Here is a 24451-nt window from a genome sequence, read left to right as displayed (position 1 = left end):
CGTCAGAACAAAATTCGCAAGATAATTGGGCTCTACGAATTCCTATCCACTATCATTTGCAGTGAATTTTAATGCTAGAATTCGATTAGGTAAATGACAAAAAATTTAATGTAAAATCATAAACTAAGTTACAAAGTTGGTAACCGACAGTCTGGCCTGGACTGGAGAGTTACCAAAGGTTTAGTTTCCCTGCGTGGCAGCGGCTGCACTGCGCATGCGCGACGCCGACCAGACTCGTAAAATGGCGGCGCGCCCGACTGTTCTGCTCTCCGCGCTCATCTTCTGCCTATATGGTAATTTCTTCCTACAATACTACAAACTCATCATAAATTCCTCGGACGCAAACCACGAGTGTGCAAGAGTGGAAAGTAACGGCCGTCATATTGATCGCAGTGCTTAATCTTGCTTGAACTTTCAACAACTTGTTTTATAGAGTGTATTTGTAAGGCTCGTCCGCGCTATAACCACACCTCAAGTGTCAGACAAATTGAACGAACCCTTACGGACAAATCGTGCCGCGAGTTCGGGAATGTTCGGAAATGTTCCCGGTGCATTGGAACACAAACAGCCTCAGAAGGAATATGTGATTTTATTCTGAAAAAGTGATGACCTGCCACCGGAAAAAAGTGCCAGCGACTTCTATATGAATGACGTATAAGTGTGTATATTTCCCCAGGGTGTCATGCAGCTCGGGGCGAGTGCAGCAACGTGACGCTGCTGTCCACGCAGGTGGACACGCTGCTGGCGGAGTACGACCGCGACGCGGCGCCGGCGCAGCGCGTGCTCGTCACGCTCGCGCTCGACGTGCGTCACGCCGCCGTGGACGAGCCGCGCGCCGTCATGCGCCTGCTGGCCGACCTCAAGATGGTCACTACCTTCATATTACCAACACTGACTTTACCTAGTCAATCACAGAAATTAAACGAATGACAGTTTTAATAGTAGTATAAACGCCTTCCAAAACAAAATAGCATTGCATGGCGTAATTGCTATCTCTATCGTCGATAAACATGTTCCAAATTTTTTGTAGTGTAGTGTAGGTTTGCCAGATATACAGTTTTATCAATGTGCATTAAACGGATGAGCTGAATTAATCAAACAAGTATAACAATGTGTTCCAGTCGTGGCAGGAGCCGCGCGTGAAGTGGAACGCGTCGGAGTGGGGCTGCGGCACTGCGCTGACGGCGGTGGAGCGGCTGTGGCGGCCTGACATCGAGCTGCTGAACGCCGCCGCCACCAACCTGGGCGACGCGGGGCTGCGCGCGCGCCTCGACGCCGTCGGCGCAGTGTACTGGATCTCCCGCCTCGACGTCACCGTGCCGCTCGACCTCGCGCTCCACGACTGGCCCAGCGACGTACAATCCTGCACCTTCAAATTCGGATCCAGAATCTACAATGATGATGAGTTGGTCCTGGACATCAGTGAGTTCAAAGTAAGTTATCACCTTCAACAACATTTCTAATACTTCAAAACAATGCTAATTAATTATGGCAACAAACATCTCATCAGTTAAGTCTAAGCGCCTGAATTCGAAAGTGAGCAAATGAACTATATGTAGAGTAGTGCATTTTTTTATGAAGGCGTTCAATAACTGACAGATGATATGCTAATTTCTCGAACGCAGTCCCAGGAGCAGTGTCACGAGGGTCGTAGTCCCCTCAAAACTTTAAACGTAAGCAAGCAAGCTTCGAGGGATAGGAGCGTCCCGACTCTTGGGATCCTATCGCTCAGCGTGGCGACTGTATAAGGTGTGTGTGCGTCGTTGCAGCACGCGGTGGTGTTCGAGGCGGGCGCGTGGGAGATCCAGTCGGTGTCGGGCGCGGCGGGCGCGTGGCGGCGCGGCGACGCGGACGTGAGCACGGCGGCGTGGACGGTGCGCGTGAGCCGGCGCGCGCCCGCGCACGCGCTCGCCGCCGCCACCGTGCTGGTGGCCGCCGCGCTGCTGCTGCTGGCCGCCGCCGCGCTACCGCCGCTTCAGCGCCCGCCGCTCGCCGCAGCAGCCTCCTTCATAGCCGCGCTCTGGTACATTTATTTATTTAGTGAAAACAAACAATTGTACAGTGTACTTATAATATATGTACCTATAGTACAGACAGACCCTTTTAAAAATTGGGCAATCCACGACGTTTCCACATACCTGTTACTAAAATAAGAGTGTGGTGTAGACACATTTTTTTAAAATAATAACAACTTAAATAATGAGAAAAGAGATCATAAAACAACATTTGAAAGAAACAAGAAGTAAACTATTGTAAGGTACTAAACTTGGTATCTGCTCAGAAATATATTTTACAAGAGGTAACACCAACATTACTAGTCACCTACACAAATACAGATAATTAACTAAATGTTTCTTGAATTTATGGCAGTCTATGCCTCATGCCCCTCTTCGTAAGAAAACAGTGGCGTCAGTAAAGAACCACAACTATTTATGGGGTATTGTTATTGTTATGTGTTGTATTTTCGCCTAACTTTTAAGTATTGTTTCGTCAGGATGATCACGACGCTGGTGCGGCTGCCGGGCAGCAGCTCGTCGCCGCGCGCGCTGGCGGTGATGTGCGGCGTGTGCGTGTGCGGCGCGCTCAGCGGCGCGTGCGCGGCGCTCGTGCTGCGCGTGGCGCGGCTCGGCACGCCGCCGCCGCAAGCACTGCGGACGCTGCTCTCCAGCCTCTCTACTGTGTGCAAGCTCACACCATCCCCTGTAAGTTCTCCTTGCTGTGTCGTTTAGCTTGCTTTTCCGGCATTACAAAATGACTTAACTACAGGAAGTCGTCTCGTATCGACATCGGGCTATGAAGGAATAGTGATAGCAGTTTATACAAATGCACAATAATATGTCCTGCACAGTTGGCTAATCTCATTATATGAGAAAAGCCTCCGTGGCCGCTAATCGGCTAGGAGAATATCATTACCATCACCTTTATACATCGGCTATATACTTTTTAACAAGAATAAAAGGATAGAAAAATAATTAATCATTGCGGTTGCAAATATTTATTGTGTTCTACTATAATAATCTCGTGTTCTGGTATGTGAGGAGTCGTGCGGGTCGTCGGAGAGCGGCGCGTGGGCGGCGCTGGCGCGGCTGCTGGACCGCGCGCTGTCGGCCGCGCTGCTGCTGACGCTGTTCGTGCTGCTGGCCGTGCAGCTCTTCTAGCGGCCCTCGACGACCCATGTGCAGCCGGCGGACCACGTCAGTGCTAACTCTAACACTCTAGGACAAACTAGAAAAGTGAGTCGATTGCGCAGTGCGGTGCTGTGCCCCATTATATAGGCTTTAGGTGGTTTAATAAGTACATCCTTCCTGTAAATATCAGTGCAAATTATTATTAATAAAGTTTAAGACCTAACTGCTGCATTTTCTTGAACAAATTGTTTTAATTCCATAACCACTGTTTGTAATTCTGCTCATTTACTACGAAGTCTAGATATACAGTCTAATTATTTCGCAGGCTATCATATGTTAATTCGAGAAAAGATTAAAATGTGGCGTGAAGGTGTAAGTTTAACAAAAACTGAGGCATGTAGTAGTGCTTCTAGATGTGGTTCCAGCGGCGCGAGTTCCGTATGGCGTGCGCGGCGAGCTCGGCGGCCAGCAGGGTCAGGGAGATGAGCGCGCCCAGACCCAACACCTGCGGTGGGAAACTGTATCATAATCTACAGGCTATCTTCTTTATAGAGATGTTTTTATTATGACTTTTCTACTGTTCATAGTATATCTTGAGGTGTACTGTCCGTACCTACGTCTTACGTCGTCCTGATCATTGTTTGTAGGTACAATCCTTCTTCGCCTCTGGGACTGAACGTCTGAACGTCGTAAGCATCTTCAATTTTAAAGAAACAAGCTTAAGTTGTACCTACACGACTTGCCACTCAAAAATGTTCTTTTGGATAGACTTAAGTAGTACACAATTGGGAAACAAGCTCAACATAACGAACGGTGATGTAACTGGCCTGACAGACTGGGCAGTCGCTCCTTGTGGCACACTGGTACTCAGCTGTATCCGGTTAGACTGGAAGCCGACCCCAACATAGTTGTGAAAAGGCTCGACAGATGGCGATGGATGTAACTGGCCTGTAGTGCAGGCAGCACGTCGCCGATGCCGATGCTGACGAAGCCGCCGCCGGCCGCGTCGCAGCGCGGGCGCGAGACCAGCCACACGCGCCGCTCGCGCGACATCAGACCCACCTCGCGCTGCCAACGCAGTCTGCACAAATAGTAGCCATGGGCGTAGCCACACTGGGGCAAGCTGGGGCACTTGCCCCACCCTGGGCCCTGGCTCTGACCTATAAGGTGTCTGATTAAACAATGTTTTCTTTTACTAACTGTAACTAACAACATCAACAATCATATGTACTATCCGTAAATTATTGCACAAAAAAAATTGTCGACTTCGAAAAGAGCGCGATCAAAACAAAATGCACGCTCGAGTTCTCGAACGTACGCGGTGCGCGCGTCATTTGAAAGCGAGCCGTATTCTCTAAAAGAATAGGTGCTATGTGGCGTAGCGAGCCGAGCCGTCCATCTAATCCAAAAAATAATGCATTGAAGGAGATGGAACTGGTAGATTGTGAGTAAAATTTCGGAAATGCAATTTTATCCTAGTGTAAAAACCGCGCTTGCTATTTTGCTTGGCACAGTGGTTCTTTATCTGCGGACCACTGGTGGTCCCTGGAGGCATTCCAAGTGGTCCGCGAAGCTTAGCTGCACGACGTTGCTATACGTTATCTAACTTTATTTTTATCGACTTATGTATGCGAGCGGGGGGGTTTTCGTATGGACGTAAATCGGGTGTATCGTACCTAGACCCCCCATTCATGAAAATGTATAATTGGGCGACATTTTACGTAGTTTTTGGTTTTGAGTCTTAAAAAATAATTAAAATTTCGCGCTCGCTTCGCTCGCGTATTCAGAAACTATGGTATTTTTGTATTTGTCAAGAAACAAAAAGTTAAGTACGTTTGGGCTAAATTTTACGTAATATTTGGTTTAAGTCCGATAAAAATTTCGCGCTCGCTACGCTCGCGTATTCATAAACTATATGCCCTTGCTTTTGGCTTTTGTCCTGTCTGCGATCGTTTATTTTCTGTACCTGAAAATATAAACCTCTCAAATTAAGAGATTAACAAGTTTGAGATTAACGGCTCAAGATACAAAAAATCGGAGCCCCACCCTGAGCCCAAAGCTGGCTACGCCCATGATAGTAGCTATGTCACTATTTTTATATGCCTTCAACGCCATCACCGACAAAATAAGTAACTAATATAACAATATTTTACAGTCAGTTATGATGACTTGGGCTACGGGATTGTTCGGAAGAAGAGTTACCGCGGCCCTGGTACATAAAAGGCCTACAACGGAACACGAAGGATTTTTTGTCAGTAAAAGTCTGACAAACTGAAAAACTCACTCTCTCACTGCTGCTAACCCACAGCGGGAGGGGTCATTTGACGACTTTTGGCGTCGTTAAAAAAAAGAAAGCTATGATGACGTCACCAAAATATCTGAAGAAGAATTAACGGCATATGTCTCTAATTAGTTTGTAGTATTGTCAGTTGGCTCCTCTGAGTAGAATGTCATTAAAATGGGATAGTTAATCGCAAGGGTTGACTGAAGTGAAAAGGGTTTAGGGAATCCCGATTCGATGCAGATTTTTGTGAAAGCATTAAATGAATATTATCTGATGCGGGGTACCTGGTAGCGAAGAGCTCCCGGTAGCCGGAGTTCTTGCGCATGGGCACGGCGACGAGCGGCAGCTTGAACGCCTCGATCTCCTTCAGGCTGCACTTCTCGCGCTCCGTGAACGTCTGTCTGATGATGTCGTACCCGGAACTGCTCTCCACCTGCAATATTCATTGTTTCAAGTTTTATTTATCAGCCTGTGGTGATCTTTTGATTGAATAGTAACGGAAATTATTCTACTAAACCTTTAATATGCAGATGAAATTCTAAAATACTAGAGATACTTTGTTTCTCAAGGTTTTTCTCAAGACAGTTAAAGCCAAAATATGGTGGAGAAGTGCATTGGTTCTGTGGACGTAGTCAGACATGCTACACATGTACCTGGAAGGCGAAGAGTCCGGTGCGCACGCGCGCGATGCCGTCCACCACGCTGTGGTAGGCGCGCTCGCCTTGCGGCAGGATCTTGCGCCGGTACAGCTGCTGCGTCGACTCGTCCGGACTCTCCTGCAACATGTGGCAGAACAATAGCACCATACATACTAAACATTTTACAATTAGTGATAACTGCTCTGAAGGCCTTTAAAAACCGCTAAATTAATCGTACCTTGGTATTAATAAAACATTCCATCAAATCTAGGGTATTGGCCAAAGTTAACAAGATCAAGTGAAAGGTAAGTCAGTGGTACACTCACAAGGAAGTAGACCTTCTTGTAAGTGGTGTCCTGGACGCCGATGGTGATGGGCGAGCGCGTCAGGTCGTCGATGGTGCGCAGCGCGTCGCTGGGCGTCTGCAGGATGGCCACGATCTTGGCGGAGTAGGCCGTGAACACGAACAGCGACGCCAGCAGCGTGCTGAACATCACCAGCCGCACTGACGTCACACCCGGCGTCGTGTGGAACCCTGACCCCCAAGGTGTACAACTTACAGATCAGTACAGCATTTCCCATACGTACTCTCCTAATTTTGTCGTTAATCCCTTTACACCGAGTTACAAAACTATTTAAAAAATTACAATAAAATATCATAGCCAAAAATGTCATATCATTCGAATATGTATAGATAAGATAGATTAATTAATGTAACAGAGGGGTAACACATACTTGAATAATTACGTACATGCAAAATGTTTGTCCTTGTGTAGGTAGTCTTTATGTAGGTACGTTTACCGTAACATCCCAAAAGGTAAGTAAGTATTACTCGAGTCTTACTCCTAGATAGTAATTTGAGAGTACCTTGCTGGCAGAGCGTGCCGAGCGCGAAGGTGAGGGTCTCGGGCAGCGTGAAGAGCGCGAGGTCGTCTCGCTGCCTCGTGCGCTGCAGCACCGCGCGCAGTGCCACCAGCAGCAGCGCGGCGGCCGCGGCCACGCCGGCGCTGGCGGCCCACACGCCCGCGCTGAACGGCGCCAGGAACACGTTGGACACCGCCGACCGCGCCGGCTGACGGAAGATGAACGCGCATCTGCAACACCACACGAACATCATCATCAAACCGCGCTATACATAATGCCTCTCCTATACCACTACTTTATATATATTGGGGACCACTTGTCCATGCGAAGCCCTAAGAGATAGACTCGACCTTTTTTCTTTTCTTATTTGGCTTACTAAGGACCCCTTTTTGGCAGCACCCAAAGCTGGCTATCAATGTAACGTGAAATGAGGAAAATCAGTTAGCTGGATATTTGGAAATCTTGACTTACATAAATCAATTTTGTTTCATTATAGGTATACTAAGCGGCTTATTGATGCTAATTTCAGGATATTTTTTAGGTTTCTTAAGAGAACAATCAGAATAAGTGTTTAGGTAATGCTGGCACTTACACTGGCTAACTGTGATAGATGTCTGTATCTTAATCAATATAATCAAACGAAACGTATCATGAGACGTGCACCGACCGATGCAAATTGATATTCTCAAACAATTGTAAATCATTTGAGTCATCATAAATAAATAACCTTCTTCCTTAAATGACAAGTCCCACTTAACTCGGCCGAGGTTTTGTGTTCCGAACATTCTTCGTTCATCAAAATACCTTGCTTAGACAAAAATAGACTAGTTCTTCGTCCAAATGCCCCCTCTCGCTCCCGCTGTCTTCACATCGCACCACCACGCTAAACGTTAACAGATGGTCATGAACTAAAATAACTAACAACATGTCAAAAATATTTTGTAATGTGTAATGCATATAATTATGATATGGAGGCGGGGACAGTATACATAGTTCACACAAACAAACACGCGATACTTCACTAAAGTTTCATAACAAGATTTGGAACAGCATTCTTTTCATTCACGTAGCTCACGGCGGGCATCGATCAATCAGCGTTGGAACACGAAACCTCAGCGTCCTCATTCAAAAATTAACAATGACTCATGAACATAGGACATTATAATTTACATACAATCTTGCACGTACAGATACCTATTAGCGATTTGTATAATCGCAATAACCATGTGCAAGATAATAGTGTTTATTTTTATAATATTAAGATTGGTAATCTTAGCCGAAAAAAAATTGAAGAACTGCATCGAACAACAACAATTCGGAGTAACAAATATTTCTTGCGAACAGATGATGTTGTTCATCATTCATGCAACTACATGCACCACATCACGTACACAGCAGATCCTCACACATAGGTGTTGTGCTCTGCGGTGACTCAAGGACCATGTGTGCCCATGTCCCGTCACTATGAAACTATGTAACTCGGTCATTCAAATCTAAAATTACAAAACTTAGTAAAGGTCACTTCAAATAATGTGTATATTTCCTCTTGTAACACACTATTCGCAATTTCATAACGACACTACGTATTGTTTTCTCATTCAAACTAATTCCTTGGAACTTTTTTGCTGGCGGTACGAGCAAATGGACTTTGGACAAAAAGTTCGTTCATGCAAAGTGGTTATAAAAGTGTGCGTTGTTTTGGAACACAAATCTTGCTTGTCTCTTCGAATCGATTACGAATTCGTGGTCGCGTAGCAACAAACATTCCCATTATAAGTGGACTCACAAGGTCAAAGGAGGAAAAAGTTTTTGAAATCTAAAGAATATTATTATTTGAATTAAATGAAAACGGCGAAGCAGGATATTTGTAGGTTAACCCCACAGAGTACTTTATATATAACACCGTCACGATGACGTATGTAATGATACTTGACACAACACATCCTAGCCGATGAGGTAAATGCATCAAGGTAAATGCATAAGCTATACCACTATTCATACACAGAATTGACTTTATTGTTACTTCAAAAGTGGAACATAGAAAACAGTTAGAAGGTTAAGCCTGTCCTTGGTCCGTAACTGCGTTGTGAAAGTCAGGGTCAGGTCGGCCTGTAACCTGTGCTCTAACGGTCGTCAAGCGCTAGATAGGACATACAAGAGCACGCAGGTCTCGGAGATGTAGTCGGCGACCTGCATGCGGTCGGGGCGGATGAAGATGGAGGCCAGCCCCACCTCGGCGTCGTTGCGCTGCAGCCGCCCCACCAGCCCGTCGAACGAGCCGTTGTGCGACACGCCGTACACGTCCATCTGCCGCAGGTCAAACCTGCCGACACAACTACGATTCACTCGATTTCGATGTTTGCATTCAATTCAAGTATGCAGTTTTAAGACTAAAAAAGCAACTACTTAACCAAAAAATATTACTGAACTACTTTTTTGGCATTTGAAGGAAATAAACCAAAATGTAGCCTCGTTTAAAGGGCTTGGGGAAACCCTTCTGCTGTCATCGTTCAGCCGGAAGTATCAGGAGTATGCCTGACCTGAAGTGCATGTCCTGCGCGGCGAGCATCATCAGCGGGTACGTGAACTTGGGGAAGGTATCGATCTGCCGGTTGCGCAGGTCCGACCAGCCCTTGAAGTTGTACGGCTCCGTCACCTGCCCACAAACTACGTGTTCATTACTGTGTCTGTGGGTTCATTATCGTCAGTATTCAATTATTCGAAGTCTGTACGTACAACGGAGATGCCCTTCATCGTGACGTTCTTGAGGTCCCTCCTCCGCGTCACGGCGCTGGGCAGCGCTCCCCACAGCGCGCGCAGCTGGTGCCGAGAGCAGTTGCGCGTCAACCCCAGGTCTGTCAGGAGGTAGGGCGTGGCCGGCTTTATCTTGTAGATGTCGAGCAGAGCGTCCGGCGCAGACCACACCACGTCAGCGTCAGGCAGGATCTCGTAGGGCGACAGTGCGTCTGCAATGAGCCCGCGCTCCGACGAGTTGTGCAGCAGTAGCCACGAGTGCCGGTAGTTGAAGCCGCGGGAGGAAGAGGCCTGCACGATTCCGATCAGTTTGTCAACAAATTAATCAATGTCTAACATACTTGTGTTTTACAATACATCCACGCAATATATAATATTTATTATATTTCGGCCTTAATAAAATGCAGTTAGTAATATACATATATCCGTATATGCGCATAAAATTTACCTACCTAAGTAATTAGATAATGCGATATGATAACGACGGTCATTCCAAAGTACCAATCAAAGGAAGTATTTATGAAGTAGTGCCATGGTTCCGGGTAGATAGGGTATAAGATCTGATAAGACGGTAACTTGTTACCGCTTCCATGATGAGTGCAGCATGAGGACACGTGAGGTCGAGCAGCATGGCTTCCCTGAAGCGTCCGCGCGGCGTCATCGGCGGCGGCTGATGGAAGTCAGTCGCCAGCTGCAGCCGCACCCCCGCGCCACTCGCGCTGCGACACAGCTCCGATGTGCGCTCTACGATTGGAATAGTTTCATTCAAACACAACCAGTTTTAATTTCGGAGAGTGTTGTGTAGGAAAGTTTCAGAGAAGTAAACGTAAGAAATGTTTATTAAGGGCCTACCCGGTGTCCAGCAGATGAAAGCGGTCATCATGGACAAGTCCTTGGTGATGAAGTAGGACAGGATGAAGCTGATGAGCTCCATGGCTGTGCGCTCACAGTGCTCTGCGGGCGCCCCCTCACGACTGACGCTCTCACCCTCGCGCTGAGGGGCGACGGTTAAGGGCAAACACTTTTGCTCACAGCTTTTTAAACGTAATGTGAGACATCGGTTGAAGATCTCATTGAATCAGTCATGTAGGGCAGGTTAGGGGGCTACTGTATAATGTGCTGTATAAAAGGCTGCAATACCATGCCATAAGTTAGGCAATAACATAGGTAGCTAAGTAGATAAATTATTTTTTGCAGTGTATTGGAAACTTGAGTCAGATTCAGATGTGTAAGTCAATCAACGAGCCTGACCTACTTCTAGTTGGAATTTTATTTTGCACAAAATTTTCAGTATGCTGATGCTAAAGAAAAGGCAAAAGTTGAACTTCGTAGCGCGTCTAGAACATAAGGAACCTACGTAGGCATCTCGTCCTACATTACGACATACCTAGTAATTACAAATTCGTCTCTTGTTGATAAATGATAACGGAAACTAGAACACGATGAATAAATTAGCAATTGTTTATATCATATTTATGTATATTATTAGAAAAAGAAACTCTTACTCTTATGCAAAATAATATAAAATAATGTTATCTGTTTAAATAACCATATCAACGTAATATGTATTTAAATATATATAATCTGTGATATTACGTCTAAATATTTTCTGTCACACGAGATTCTTATCATGAAAGTGACTATATAAATACTTGTGAAACGCTATAATCTTAGTTTCCAGGTAGGTATATGTACCTACTTATGTAGTTACTTTTATGGACGGTGATAACGTTCTCAATTTTTTATTCAAAGCAATTATTTATGCACATATACCTAGGTAATAAAACTTGTTAATGTGGCTAATATTAGATTAAAGGTATTAAGCATCGATATATATGTACTACGTACTAGATAGAACGTTCCGAACAAAAAGCTTACCACACTGAACTGCAGTGCAGACTATGCAGTGCCCAAAATGGCAAATCAGAGCGATTTTGACGCCTGCGTCAGATGGATGTCTATGAAACGACAATTATAAAATAGAAAATACATATCAAGGTATAAACTTACACATATAAACTATTCGAGAGTCAAGTTAGTAAAATTACACGCTGTTCATGCTATTACAACGCTTGTATATCATACTTTTCATTTATAATTCAATTTTACAAATATGCATTAATTTGTTCCCGCCCGCCATCTTAAATTATGGATTAAGAAAATCGTGCAGAAACAGATGTGCCATAAAACTGGTAGTAGGTAAAATATCAATGAAAACAGACTTCACTTTGTCATTGTATGTTCTTACTTTCAAGAAAAAATAATTAAATTCGCGAAAATTTGTGATAGCCCTCTTAAGAAAAAAAACATCGTAATTAATATTAAAAACTCTAAAAATAAGTTCCTGGTTTTAATATATTACATGATTTTGCATTCAATTAGATATAAATAAACTTTTTGATATATTACATGATTTTGAATTCACTTAGATATAAACTTTTTGAGTAATGAAAAATGTAGGCAAAATACGAGCGACACTTCAGCAATTAACATCAATGAGGATGACTACATGTCACAATACGTCAACGAGATGTCAACAGACGACATAAGCGGGTAAATTATTTGTATGGATGTTCTTGTCTATCGCTAGAATATATGTCAATGGTATTAAGCAATGTTCCAGTGTCATCCTACTTTATCAACCAACGATATCTACTACGTACTAACTTAATAACCGATAACATAACGTCTCCTTAACGTCTATTAAATTGGGTATCATTATAACAAGCTCGGCAGTGTTTGTGAAGCAATCTGAGCGCACCATTACGTGGCACTCGATAATGTGCAGTGCACTTAACTCGCATCACATAATGAGCGAAAATAGCCGTTTCATCGTGAAACTTAATTTGTAGTTCCTAGATTTATTGTTACAGCATACCTACGTTCTTATTAGGCAGAAAGACAAAATTAAATATGTACTCAAATAAATTATTCGTGTCCATGTCCATGTCTTGATGATGATGAAAATTACCCATGTTTACCAACTAAGTAACAGAAGTTATTTTCGCCGAAAAAGTATATTCATAATTACTGTTCACAGCAATTCGTATGAAAGAAAAATGAGTTGGATGTGAGTGTGAGATAAGAGCGAGTGAATGTATCTACTGTTGATTAATAACTGTATCACATCATGCTTATCTCACACTCGCAAGTCACAGATATATGGAACACTATACTGATTGATTACTTAGTCCATTCATCAATTAGGTAATTAATTTATCAATTAGGTTGTCGGGCCGGTTGTTGTCTATTTGCTTTGTGCAAGTACAACGTTTGCTTTGTGTCCGTAGTCAACATAAAGGCAAGCGTGAGAACTCTTTCATTTCGTTGTTGCCATCGCGATTCACGTTCTCGATTGTTCTAAAGAATCGCGAACACACTGTTGACTTCCTTTGTTGTGAGCCGCCAGTCGGCCCAGCTGTCATGTCGTTTGTTTTCTGATTGTGATCATTTGCGGAGGGTATCCAGGTACCCATGCCAGCCTCCACGCGCTGCACACCCATTATTTTGTTGTATGGTAGCTTATTAGGTGTAATCCAAGCGAGAACACTTTTAAACTGCATTATAAAACAACCGTATTAGGATTATCATATGTGTGTGTATATCTTATATCAATAATTACATTGTTAGATGCCCGGTCTGTCGATATCTAAGTTCAGCGGGGTTAAATAGTCAATCTTCTGAAGCGATAAAGATTTTATTAGAACCGCAGCGTACGAAGCATGTATCTGCGATATCGACATAGCCATACATTGTGTATAACTGCACAAGTTTGTGCAGTTGTTATCTATGACACAATATGACAGGCTCATCTAAAGCAGGCTGAGCTTTTATCCTATTAGAATTGTTTCACTCGAATACCCAGAGTGAAGGAACCCAAATGAACCTTGGCGAAGGTTGTGTGCTACTACTTGGGCACTGGGCAGGTGTGTTGCCAAAGTGTTGTAATGCTAAAATGATAGGATGATCGTGAGGTCACAAGTGTTAGGTGTAGGAAATAAAACAATGAAAGTAACGTCAACATAAATAGTCTATATTTAACAGAGTCTATATTATCACTAGAGGCTGAGCTGGTTGATGGCGGGGCAGGCGTCGGGCTGCACGAACAGATGCGTGTAGTTGACGATGAAGAAGGTGGAGGCGGAGCCCAGCACGGAGCCCAGCTGCCCCACGCCGCCGCACAGGCGCATGCCGCGCGCGCCGCCCGCCCGCGCCCAGCCGTACACCCACATGCGCGCGTACGAGATCGTGCCCGAGGCCAGCACCCACGCCACCACCTGCCGGGGCACACGCACCGTCATACACTGCAGGATCTATACATTCGCAAAGTGCAGCTGGGCTAGCCGTGGTCAGCCTTCATTTGCATAGGTCGGTTGTCTTATGACAGCGAGCTCAGAGCTGAGATTTCGCACCGGATCCGGATTGCCGTCCCATCGGACTATGAGAGTGGAAAAATCAATATTAAGTCCTCCAGCACAGTTGGCCTTTTCGAGCAGCCGCCCTTCCATCCATGTGTGAAAGATGGAAAAAAATGTTTTCAGTTTTAGATAATGAAGTTCTAAGTAATTTTAAATCGATTTCCAAATAGGAGGACTTTCTCAATACTGTTTTTTTGTTGTATGGTCAACGATTACTCCAGTCGCCTGGACCTAATTTCCGGAACCGGATCCGGATTTGCTAAATCCTTTTTGTTTCTTTTCTTCTCGGTGTCTAGTGGATGCAGCTTTACATACCTACCTATATATCATTACCGACTTCTAGGCCTTTAAGGCCTCGGCCTCGAATTTTGCGGGCAGCGGGGCGGCAGCGGCGGCGGCGCGGGAGCGGCAGGATCTTACGCGTATAATCAAATGGACCGGCCCTCGAATACAGCGGCGCGGGAGCGGGCAACGAGCGGTGAGCTCCAGTCAAAACGGTGACCGCCCGCGCCGCCGCCGCTGCCGCCCCGCTGCCCGCAAAATTCGAGGCAGAGGCCTTAGTGTGTTTAGAAGTCAGTTTCATTTTTTGTAGTATACCTACAGACCTACAAGCAGCGAAATTCCGATCTGAATGCACACACAAAAATATCTGGGACATTCATATAAAGTGTATCACAAAATAAATACGTAACTGTACGGAATAACTGCAGCGGCCAAAGTCCGGCGCGCGGAGCTTTCCCGTTGGAACACAAAACCTCTGAATGTTCCGCACTAAGCAGTAGTGCGTGACTCGTAAGCATTGTTGTTTTATTGCATGACTAACTATTTATATTTCTTCGTAAACTCATGTGGGCATCTAAAAAACTGTTTCATTACGTCATCGAACCCCAAATATCTTCATAAAAAACCGGCCAAGTGCGAGTCGGATTCGCACACGAAGGGGAACCCTTCGTACCATTATTTATGAAATGGACAAAAAATCACGTTTGTTGTATGGGATCCTCCCAAAATATCTACTTATTCTATTCTAGTTTTCAGTATTTTTTGTTATAGCGGCAACAGAAATACATCATCTGTGAAAATTTCAATTCTCTAACTATTACAGTTCATGACATACAGCCTGGTGACAGACGGACGAACGGACAGAGGAGCGAAAACAATAGGGTTCCGTTTTACCCTTTGGGTACGGAACCCTAAAAAACCATTCATGTTTCTTAGGGCTATTACGCACTGTCGACTTGTCGGCGGCGACTCAGTCTCTCGGCGAGCGAAACATAGGCAATAATCGGCGACCAAGTGCGTAACACCTTATTTAATAAACTAATGAAAGTCACAGTCGTTGGCGACTCGGTCACCAGCGACTAGTCGACAGTGCGTACAGGCCCTTAGAGCGACATATTCGACTACCCTATAACAAATCGCTACGACGAATTAAAGTAATTCGTCGTATAATGTGTCATATATAAAAATATAATTCTAATGCTATTAAACTATTATGTAAAAATGTACAACCATGAGACTAAGGGCTACGATGCCACAGTTGCACAGACACACAGGCAAGATAAATATAATTCCATATTTGTACGTCGGAGTCAAACAGGCTAGGTATAATACCTAATTTTGGAGATAATTATCAGCTTTAATACTTTGCAATGTTTCGAAATATGTATTTTGTTTTAACATTGCCAAGTATGTTCGAACTTCAGAGTAGAACAATTAACGTTCTTTTTCGTTTTGTTAGAGATGAGGATCAGAGTTTCAGCATTCAGTTCATGTCATTAGGATGTCAGTCACCTACAGACTACTTACAGCACACGCCACTGATATAAACTGCTTCGTACTTGTCTGTACGATAGTAATTTGCTACACATTAGATAATTTTAATGTTGTATGATAACACCTCAGCGTGACCTGCGTGCAACGTACAAAATAAACAAAATGTTTTCTACAAGGTCGCACCAACAATGTTGCTACCTACGCATGGATTGTATCAGAGAGGATTAGGTAGTACTCACGACCAGAGTCTCGCCGGCGGCGGAGTACTGCAGCGGCGGCGTGGGGCTGAGCAGCGCGGTGGCGAGGATGTAGGCGAAGGGCACGGCCGTGGCCACCAGCATGGCTGCCAGCAGGCGCCCGCGCATGGGCCGCAGCCACACGCCCGCCAGGCACGCCGCGGGGTTGGCCATGGCGCCCAGCGTCACCGCCAGGTGGTACGCGCGCGTACCATACGGCATGCACGAGTACGACTGCACAGACGGCATCACGCCGTTGCTGAGCGCGTTCAGCAGCGCCATCAGCGCCATCACGCCCACCCAGCGCGGCGCCATCAGCGACGGCCGCACCGACGTCGCCTCGTCGTCCTTCTGCGCCGCCGCCGGCGCCACGCGCTCCGACGCGAACCCCTTGTAGTTGTTGATGATGATGAAGCTGGTGAGACTGGTGGCCGACAGCCCGCCCAGCAGGAGCAGGAACACCGTGGTGTCGAAGCGCGCGGGCGGGTAGTGCGGCACCAGCGTGGAGTTGTCGGCCGAGGGCAGGCACTGCGGCTCGCCGCCCACGCCCTGCACCAGCGCCAGCAGGCTCGACACGAACCCACTCAGTCCCTCCCCCACTAAGTACGTCGCTAAGTACACGTCACGAAAATGTCTCAGGTACGGGTAGAAGAGCACGGAGCTAGTGCAGCCCACGAGCGCCGCGAAGAACGTGAGCGACAGGTAGGCGACGGAGCGCTCCTGCGCGCCCACCATCGCCGTCTGCTCGTAGAGGAACGCGTTGAGCACGAGCGCCAGCGTGCCGATCACCAGCAGCGCGTAGATGTACACCGCGTCGGACACGCGCGGCGCCAGCCGGCGCAGCAGCGCGTACATGAGCAGGCCGCTGTTGGCCAGCTGCACCGCCATCACCATGGAGGAGGGCAGCGCCCAGCCCTCGGGCAGGCGCTCCACCAGCAGCGGCAGCTGCACGTACAGCCCGTTGACGCCCAGCCACGTGCCGATGCCCCAGCAGGCCATCAGCACGTCGAGCGCCACGCGTCGCTGTGCGCCCCACATCGTCACGGTCGGCTGATCCCCTCGCTCCAGGCACGGCGAGCTCTCCTTGTCCTCGTTCAACCTGCGCCACGACGCGACCTTACAGTTTCCTTTTGTAAACTCGCCGCTCTGGTTCCGACCAGACTACAATCACAACTTGTAATTAAAACTACCTATAGATAAGTATGATTAGTATAATGCGCGAATTATCATGAGTTTAATTCTGACTGTTCATACACGGGTGAAATGTCCGCCTTATATAGTGTATGTAGGATATCGCTCGGATAAGATTAGCGCTGGTGAGCGCGCAAACGAACACCAGCCCGACCAGTGCAGCTGCTCAGCGGACGCGGCGCGGACCTCACACTAGACATGTTGTGTCATACATTCAGATACCTACGTACCGAGATACGTGCAACAAACACACGCTGATAGATTGTGCACTGAACGAAAACCGATTAGAATAGATACTTAATGCAGTAATTATATTGATAGCAGCCAGTTGGAGACGACAGATAATAACGTAAGTAATATAGTAGTGTTCGCGTCGACACGTGCCAGTGGACACACCGAGGCGGGCAGCAGCACAGCCGCGCGGCAGCGACGTCGGTCGCCGCGGTACTGTCTCTCTTATAGCACGTTTTAGTTTGTCGCACTACAAGTAAGTCACTTCTATTAAATGTTATCACAACAATATCATTTTATGTTATTCAACTAATTTTCAGTCGTAAGTTGTCTGCGAGAAGTGATAATTAGTACCTACACACGCAACTCGAATCATTAAGGTCATTGTCACGATTACGAACCGCGGGGAAAATATTTACATTTATTCACTAATTACGTATATTAATACAATATAGTGTCGTTTAATTAAGTACAAATACTGAAAACATGGGACTGACGAAGACATGGAGAAACTACTCAAAATACCTATTAGAATGCAAATGAAAATGATGTCCTTGGTACCGCACAGATAATGAACAATACAACGTACCCGTCGAACATACTAAAAACTTATAAGTTATGTGCTGTCAATTGCTGACCGTATCGCGTGCGCAGGCGCAGTTCCCCTTGCACTGCGGAGTGCAGAGTACTGCCCGAGAGCCACACTTAGTCACTTACATGTTGCGTCCGTGTCGCGCGATGCCACCTACCACTGCCTTTAATTGGAAACTAATGAAACTACTATTGCGAACTAGTGCTAACGCTGATCAGGTTTAAAACGATGTGAAGTGGTGTTGTGACGTAACAACCGCATCAGCCAAATAATCGCCGAACACGTAGAATTTTTCGAAATAAATTGGACAAAACCACCTATAATAACAAGCCTTGACTGAATAATGAGCTTACTGAGCGATGCGTTGCCCGTAATATCTACATAAGTAAATACGACATGATTGTGTCAGGAGCCGGGAGGCTGTTGTTTGAGAACATTCGGCCGCTGAAATATTTGTTCACAGTGTCCTACTTACTACTTAAGTGATAAAGAAATGATGTGTGCACGGGTATTAGTAGACGAGTAGCTACCTACCGGTGGCAGCGCTGGGGCACAGCGGCGCGGGCGCGGCGGCCGGCGCCACATCCCCCGGCGCCGCGCGGCCGCCCTAGCTGCGACACGTGCCATGTGATGTGAAGCGAGCGCGGCCGGCCTGCCGACAGACTGCAGCCTGCGAGCCTGTCCACAGCCCGGCCGCGCTCCGGCCTCGCCGCCAGGCAGCACACACATGCTCTCTGGCAGCGACACCATTGTCACAGAATACATCTCGTTCTATCATTTACAGCCTTGTCTTGTGTTTCAACACATAACAAACATACATCTGTGTGACAGCTATTTTATTTAAACAAGGTTTTGATGGAAATGGTAGAAAAGATAAGTCATATCTGAGACATATTTTGTAACAATAAAGCCTTGAAAATGTTAAGCACATTTAATTTTATGATTTGCAGTAAAATTATAACTTTCTTAGAACATATAAATCTGATAACAAACAACAAAAAATTATATTAGTACTGCGTCATGACGAACACAACATGAATTATAATATAACATGAATTAATTTATAAAAGGTTACTTTAAGTAATACAAAACCCAAAAAGAATTTTCTGTTAATATATTATGTGTAATGTAAATAAGGTACTGGAGTTCCCCACGGTCACTAAACATTAAGGATAATGGTAACGTGCAGCATGCTCACAACTATTGTTTTGCCACATATGTGTGTAGCTCAGGTTGTTGTGTAGGTAACATTAATTGAATGTTAATTGAACCCAATTTGTAAGCTATCAACCAATATAATTCAACTAACTACCTTCTCCCAACCATGTCCCAATAAGGCAGTTAGTACATTTTATTGGGCCAACCAAAACTATAATAAATAAATCCAACCCAGAGTTAGTAAGAAATACATAGAGAAGTGAATGTAACTACATACTGTGCAAAGGAAGCTGGCATTATCCCCTCATGTTATACAGAAGAAAGGACAGAAGACTTGTCACCTGGAAACCACAAAACTTGAGATCCAACATGATGGGGCACTACGCACCAGCACTACACACTACACGCAGGCACGCTACACTCACAGCCTGTGAACTGAGCATTACCAATACTCAAACATCATGTTTTATCAATTGTATGTATTTGATAGTACAATGATCCTTTTGAAAATGCACAATAACTTTAAAGTTAATTCTCAATTCACAGTACACATAAATGTTTGAAAAGACAATAATTTAGCATACTTTTGCTCACAAAAAATTTTTTTTTTTCTTTGTACCTAATAAGAAAACCCATGAAAGTAATAAATAATAATAATATAATGCTAATTTGTAGGGTCACTGGGTCATCTTTAATGACTACATAGGAAAAGACATTAGTATAATAAGGCCAGACTGTATTTTAAATTAAGAAATGATCAAAGCACATAATAAACTGAACAAGAGCAAAAGATTGGACTTAATTTGGGAGCACTTCACACAAATATTTCATATTGTGGTTAATTTAAACAGTTTACAAACCTCGCGCTGCTCGCCATACTGCTGTAATAAGGCACTGATCGCTACTGACCACTCCGGAACACAATGTGGTTTACACTGATTACTCGCACAAGTTTTTCGATGTTGCGTATAACTTTACTTCCTTACATCATTCTCTTTCATGCGCTTTCCATCGAAGTAAACATTTAAAAAACCATAGGAAATCACTTGAACCTTCGACTTACAGTAAACTTAATCAAACACGTATGTACAAAAAAATATTCTTATCTTAATAAAAATAAACGAGAACATGATAAAAATTTGCTAGCTCATAATATTGGTTCAAAATTAACCCTGAATTCTCTGAACATGATTTGACAGAACTGACAACATAGAGTATAGTAAATAGATTACTGACAATCTCGAAGTAACGTGACATACACAGCTGTTCAAAGTCTAAACCAAAGAATTTATAGTACAACTGGAACCGTCACCACTGACGTAAGTATATCAAAAACGTTCCAAATGGTAAGACATAATATAATCACACACACACATTGTGGTGAGATGTAATGATTACTTTAAAAAATGCTTAAGAACAGAACTATTTGCCAGAGCGGAGTCCAGTTTTCCATTTAGAACCGTTTCGCTTGAAGTAGAGTTATAATACAAATACGACAACATGTAACTAAACGTTGCACAACTTGAACCTGTAAAATTAGATAAATATGTAAAAGAAAATTAATTGTGAAATCTTGAACATGTGTGGAGGATATCTCTTACAATGTTTTCATTATAGGCTTCATTGCATGGACGTAAGAATGCTCCAATAGGTGTGTCATGTGTGACAGCAGGATGTGACAGTCGAATTTGTGGCTTTGGCACTGTCCCACTGTGATCGTGTAGCGAAGCGCTACTGCTCTCAATTTAGCGTGTTTTATATATGTTATCGATATCGAGGATTAAGTGTTGCATCGATATCCCCTTGTGAAGGAAGACATGTTTTTCAAAAAAGTCAAACAATGGTAATGAAGGTTCATCTTATCCTAGCTGCTGCCTAGATGGCGCTAATCTTGACACGTTACTTTGATTTTTTTTTTCTTCAGAAGCCTGACTTTGAAAACAAAAATATTCGGGAATTTGGGAAAAGTGTTATAAATAAATGAAATAATAGGTTTTCTTTAAAAAAAATGTTCCCAAGAATTATAAAGTCCATTTCACCAAAGAAGTCCCGCGGAAAATTGTGGAACTATTATACTTTTATACGTATTTACTTTACTGACCTTTTTTTTTCCACCTGGGGTACGTGGTGGTTGCCTCCAATCACCTGTTGTCGAGGGCACGGGTATCGCCAAAGCATTCTTCCGCACCCCCGACAGGTATTGGCCCGCCAGATGTTCGAAGGCGGGCCCCGTCACCCAGCGGCCACAGTAACTCCACTGAGAGAGGCGCGCGCAACGCAACGCCACCGTCTCGAGGCCTGTTTCTGATCGGACGACAGACGCCCCTAGTCTGTCGTCCGCAGGCCGCGGCCTATGGTGGCCGGAGATCAGCCACCCTGCGACGCCCCCTACGTCTGCTGCGGGTGGGGAGAGAGGTAGCAGATTCTCTCACCCTTTCCGCCGCCTCCTTTAAAACCATCACCTCCTCGCAAAAGGAGGCGACGGCATTCCACTCTTCTTCGCTGCTGACCATGCAAGACGCGACGGCCGGCAGCGAAAGATTTCCCGCAGCATCCAGTACTTTACTGACCTATCGCATGGACTACTGCGTGAATGGACCTCTGCCAGGTTAAAAAAAACATTGTGGCACTTGAAATAAAGGGCTCGGCGCAATGTTTTTTTTAAACTTTATTCTCAATAAGAAAACCTCCCATGGGAAGAGTAAACTTTACCTGCACTAATAGATACTCTATAAAGCTTAATTATTAAAATTCAAAACTATAAACATAAATTAATTGCATTTTTTTTTCAATTTTAAACTCGCTTCAGTCAGATTTTGAATCTCCATTTTGATGTTTTATTTTCAGCAAAAATAGTCGAAATGGAATTTTATTTGGGTATAATTTAGGTGGTCACCAAAAATATTTTTAAGACTCTAAGCTGAGGCACCAAATAAAATAAACAACTCCAAAAAAAATAAATTGACTTTATTAAAAGGGCACTAAAGTATACAATATTATGATCCAAAAAAAATAAAATAACATCAGAAAAATCGCAAATCTCGCACAAATATTATTTTTGGTTCCCAAAATGGATTAATGGTCACCAAATTCTATCCAACTAAAAGATTAATATTACTACCAAAAATCTAAGTTAGTGACGAAAACGAATCGCTGCAAAACCGACTCCACGTAGTCTTGTCTGCCCTACCCCTAGAGTGCAATTCAAAACCGCGTAGGCGCGGAGGGGCGAGGCGGTCTGCGAGCTGAGGCGCAGGTAGTTTCAGCGCTCGCCGCCGCGTCTGAGGCTGGCCGGCTCTGCCGGCCAGCAAGCCGAAGCTGCGGTGGTGAGCGTGAAAACTATCTGCGACGATAAGCTCGCATGGGACCGCCGGAGCCCTGCAGCGCCGGAGCCGTGACAGAAGCCATGCTTGCTGCATGTTGCGTGCTTACATTTTAAACGTACTGAGTTACACACAAATTCATATACTTAACAATAAATAGGGTAGGGTGGTAGCCAATGAACCGCGTGTACAGTATGAACCATAGTACCTACCGGCCATACCTAACGTTGCTAGCTCGCGCAAAAATTATGTCGAGACTCCCTTGCCACGTCAATAAGTTTGGTCTATTCGCCGTGGGTCTGTCGCGATATACTCACCTGTGAGCCGCGTCTTAGTCTTCTCCTCAAGCAAAAGCGACAAAAAAAGGTGAGTTTCTTTTTGTTGTTACTTTAATAATCTAACTCTTACTTAACTATGTGTGAATTGTATGTATAATGTAGATCATTAGGCTTATCTGAGACTATTTTTTGGAATTAATTCTCAACGGTTTTTGTATAAAACATGACCTAACATTTCCTAAGAGGGGGTGGGTACGCTGTGAGCCATTTATCCTGGGTAAGCAATGAACCACGGTTCATTGTGTATTGTGTACCACATCTTAGTGCTTTGTATGATATATGATGAGGTGGGAAGTATTATTAGACAGTTAACCTCTAAGTGTTAATGTGAGTACCTATAATTAATTACCATTATTCGTCTATTTCAGCATGGGGCGAAACACGGTAGGGAGGAAACCACGTAAAAAAGGGTATCACACCGCGGAAGCTACACAAAGAGGTATAGAAAAAACACTTGTCGGGATTAAGCATTCGAAAAGCAGCAAAAACTGCAACCTTCTCTATCCAGTATTGCGACAGACGAAGTGTTTGTGCGAAGATAAGTCACAAACAAAGTACAGGAACAATCCGTCTTGTAGACTAGAGCCCCATTATGATGCAAGTAAATTTCTTACTGCCCAACATGAAGACAGCATAAAGAAATGTTGATTGTTACAATTTGTGATTTGGACAATAAAAAAACATAAGTCTGAATGTGATAAAAACACGTCGACTTTATAATGCTAAGAGCATTTTAATTAATATAAATATACAAGTACAAAATGTTTTTTCTTTTTTCCCGGAAAGAGTTTGTGCGTAACTTTTAAGATGTTCATAATTATTGTTAAAAATTAAGTTTTAAGGCTGATTTGTTGGTTCTTAAACGTATGTATAACCCGAAACTTAATAATTACAAAAAGTTATAAATAGTGTATTTATTTTTCTTTAAAACAAATAATAATGTTTTTTTTATATTACCGTGATTCATTGTGTACCACATGGTTCATTTAGTACCACCCCACCGGTTCTTTGTGTACCCCTAGGAGTACGCTATGAACCACCAAAAAACATGTATAAATTAGGCAACAGCAAATGTTTTCCACTTATTTCAACTCAATTTGGCAGCTTATTAAATAACCTATCATTTGAGACAAAAATATTTTCTTAGACTGTAAAAACGAGCGCGCTAGAGATCTCCAAACTTTTGGTGGTTCATTGGCTACCACCCTACTCTAAGCGACGTACGTTTGGGAACCCCAGTATATTAATTGGTATTTGGGAAATATTCTAGCGATCGTTAGCTTTTTTAGTCTAACAAAAATGATCAAATTAGGAGTCATGGTATTACATAATTGGTAACATCTAAGTAGTGACAATATATAATATTAGGTCTAAAGTGTATTTTAAAGGCGTCCATATATTTTTTTAGGGGTCAATAATACGAAAAAATGGTTTTATCTAATAATATTTTTGGAAACGTTATTTGGTGACCATTTATCCATTTTGGTAACCGTTTAGAATTTTTTTGGTAGTAAAATAGG

General features: G+C 44.1%; 2 protein-coding genes across 2 annotated transcripts; one reads left to right on the top strand and one right to left on the bottom strand.

The window, feature by feature from the left end:
• The first annotated feature begins 132 nt into the window (after positions 1-132).
• LOC110376885 (acetylcholine receptor subunit beta-type lev-1) lies at positions 133-3351 on the top strand. The gene is made up of 6 exons (XM_049840374.2): positions 133-293; positions 677-867; positions 1122-1433; positions 1770-2023; positions 2495-2702; positions 3039-3351. The coding sequence occupies exons 1-6, from the start codon at positions 215-217 to the stop codon at positions 3156-3158; spliced, it is 1164 nt and encodes a 387-aa protein (XP_049696331.2). The 5' UTR covers positions 133-214; the 3' UTR covers positions 3159-3351.
• LOC110376866 (ionotropic receptor 75a) lies at positions 2980-20478 on the bottom strand. Its single transcript, XM_049840365.2, has 15 exons — positions 20131-20478; positions 19548-19611; positions 16102-17197; positions 13728-13945; positions 10521-10744; positions 10252-10412; positions 9651-9959; positions 9455-9570; positions 9070-9237; positions 6918-7144; positions 6377-6585; positions 6066-6188; positions 5697-5845; positions 4077-4209; positions 2980-3633 (listed from the first exon to the last, which is right to left on the bottom strand). The coding sequence occupies exons 2-15, from the start codon at positions 19565-19567 to the stop codon at positions 3538-3540; spliced, it is 3249 nt and encodes a 1082-aa protein (XP_049696322.2). The 5' UTR covers positions 19568-19611; positions 20131-20478; the 3' UTR covers positions 2980-3537.
• Positions 20479-24451: the final 3973 nt, after the last annotated feature.

This window comes from Helicoverpa armigera, chromosome 13 (assembly GCF_030705265.1).
Source record: "Helicoverpa armigera isolate CAAS_96S chromosome 13, ASM3070526v1, whole genome shotgun sequence".
NCBI lineage: Eukaryota > Metazoa > Arthropoda > Insecta > Lepidoptera > Noctuidae > Helicoverpa > Helicoverpa armigera.
This window is presented reverse-complemented; position numbering and strand designations above follow the sequence as displayed.

Excerpts from the sequence above, each read along its gene's own strand:
- LOC110376885 (XM_049840374.2), top strand. The coding sequence starts at position 215 with ATGCGCGACGCCGACCAGACTCGTAAAATGGCGGCGCGCCCGACTGTT. Across the intron at positions 1,434-1,769 it reads TGGACATCAGTGAGTTCAAA|CACGCGGTGGTGTTCGAGGC; the intron begins GTAAGTTATCAC and ends GCGTCGTTGCAG. Across the intron at positions 2,703-3,038 it reads GCAAGCTCACACCATCCCCT|GAGTCGTGCGGGTCGTCGGA; the intron begins GTAAGTTCTCCT and ends CTGGTATGTGAG.
- LOC110376866 (XM_049840365.2), bottom strand. The coding sequence starts at position 19,567 with ATGCCAGCTTCCTTTGCACA. Across the intron at positions 17,198-19,547 it reads ATGCCAGCTTCCTTTGCACA|GTTGAACGAGGACAAGGAGA; the intron begins GTATGTAGTTAC and ends GTCGTGGCGCAG. Across the intron at positions 4,210-5,696 it reads CGGGAGCTCTTCGCTACCAG|ACTGCGTTGGCAGCGCGAGG; the intron begins GTACCCCGCATC and ends CTATTTGTGCAG.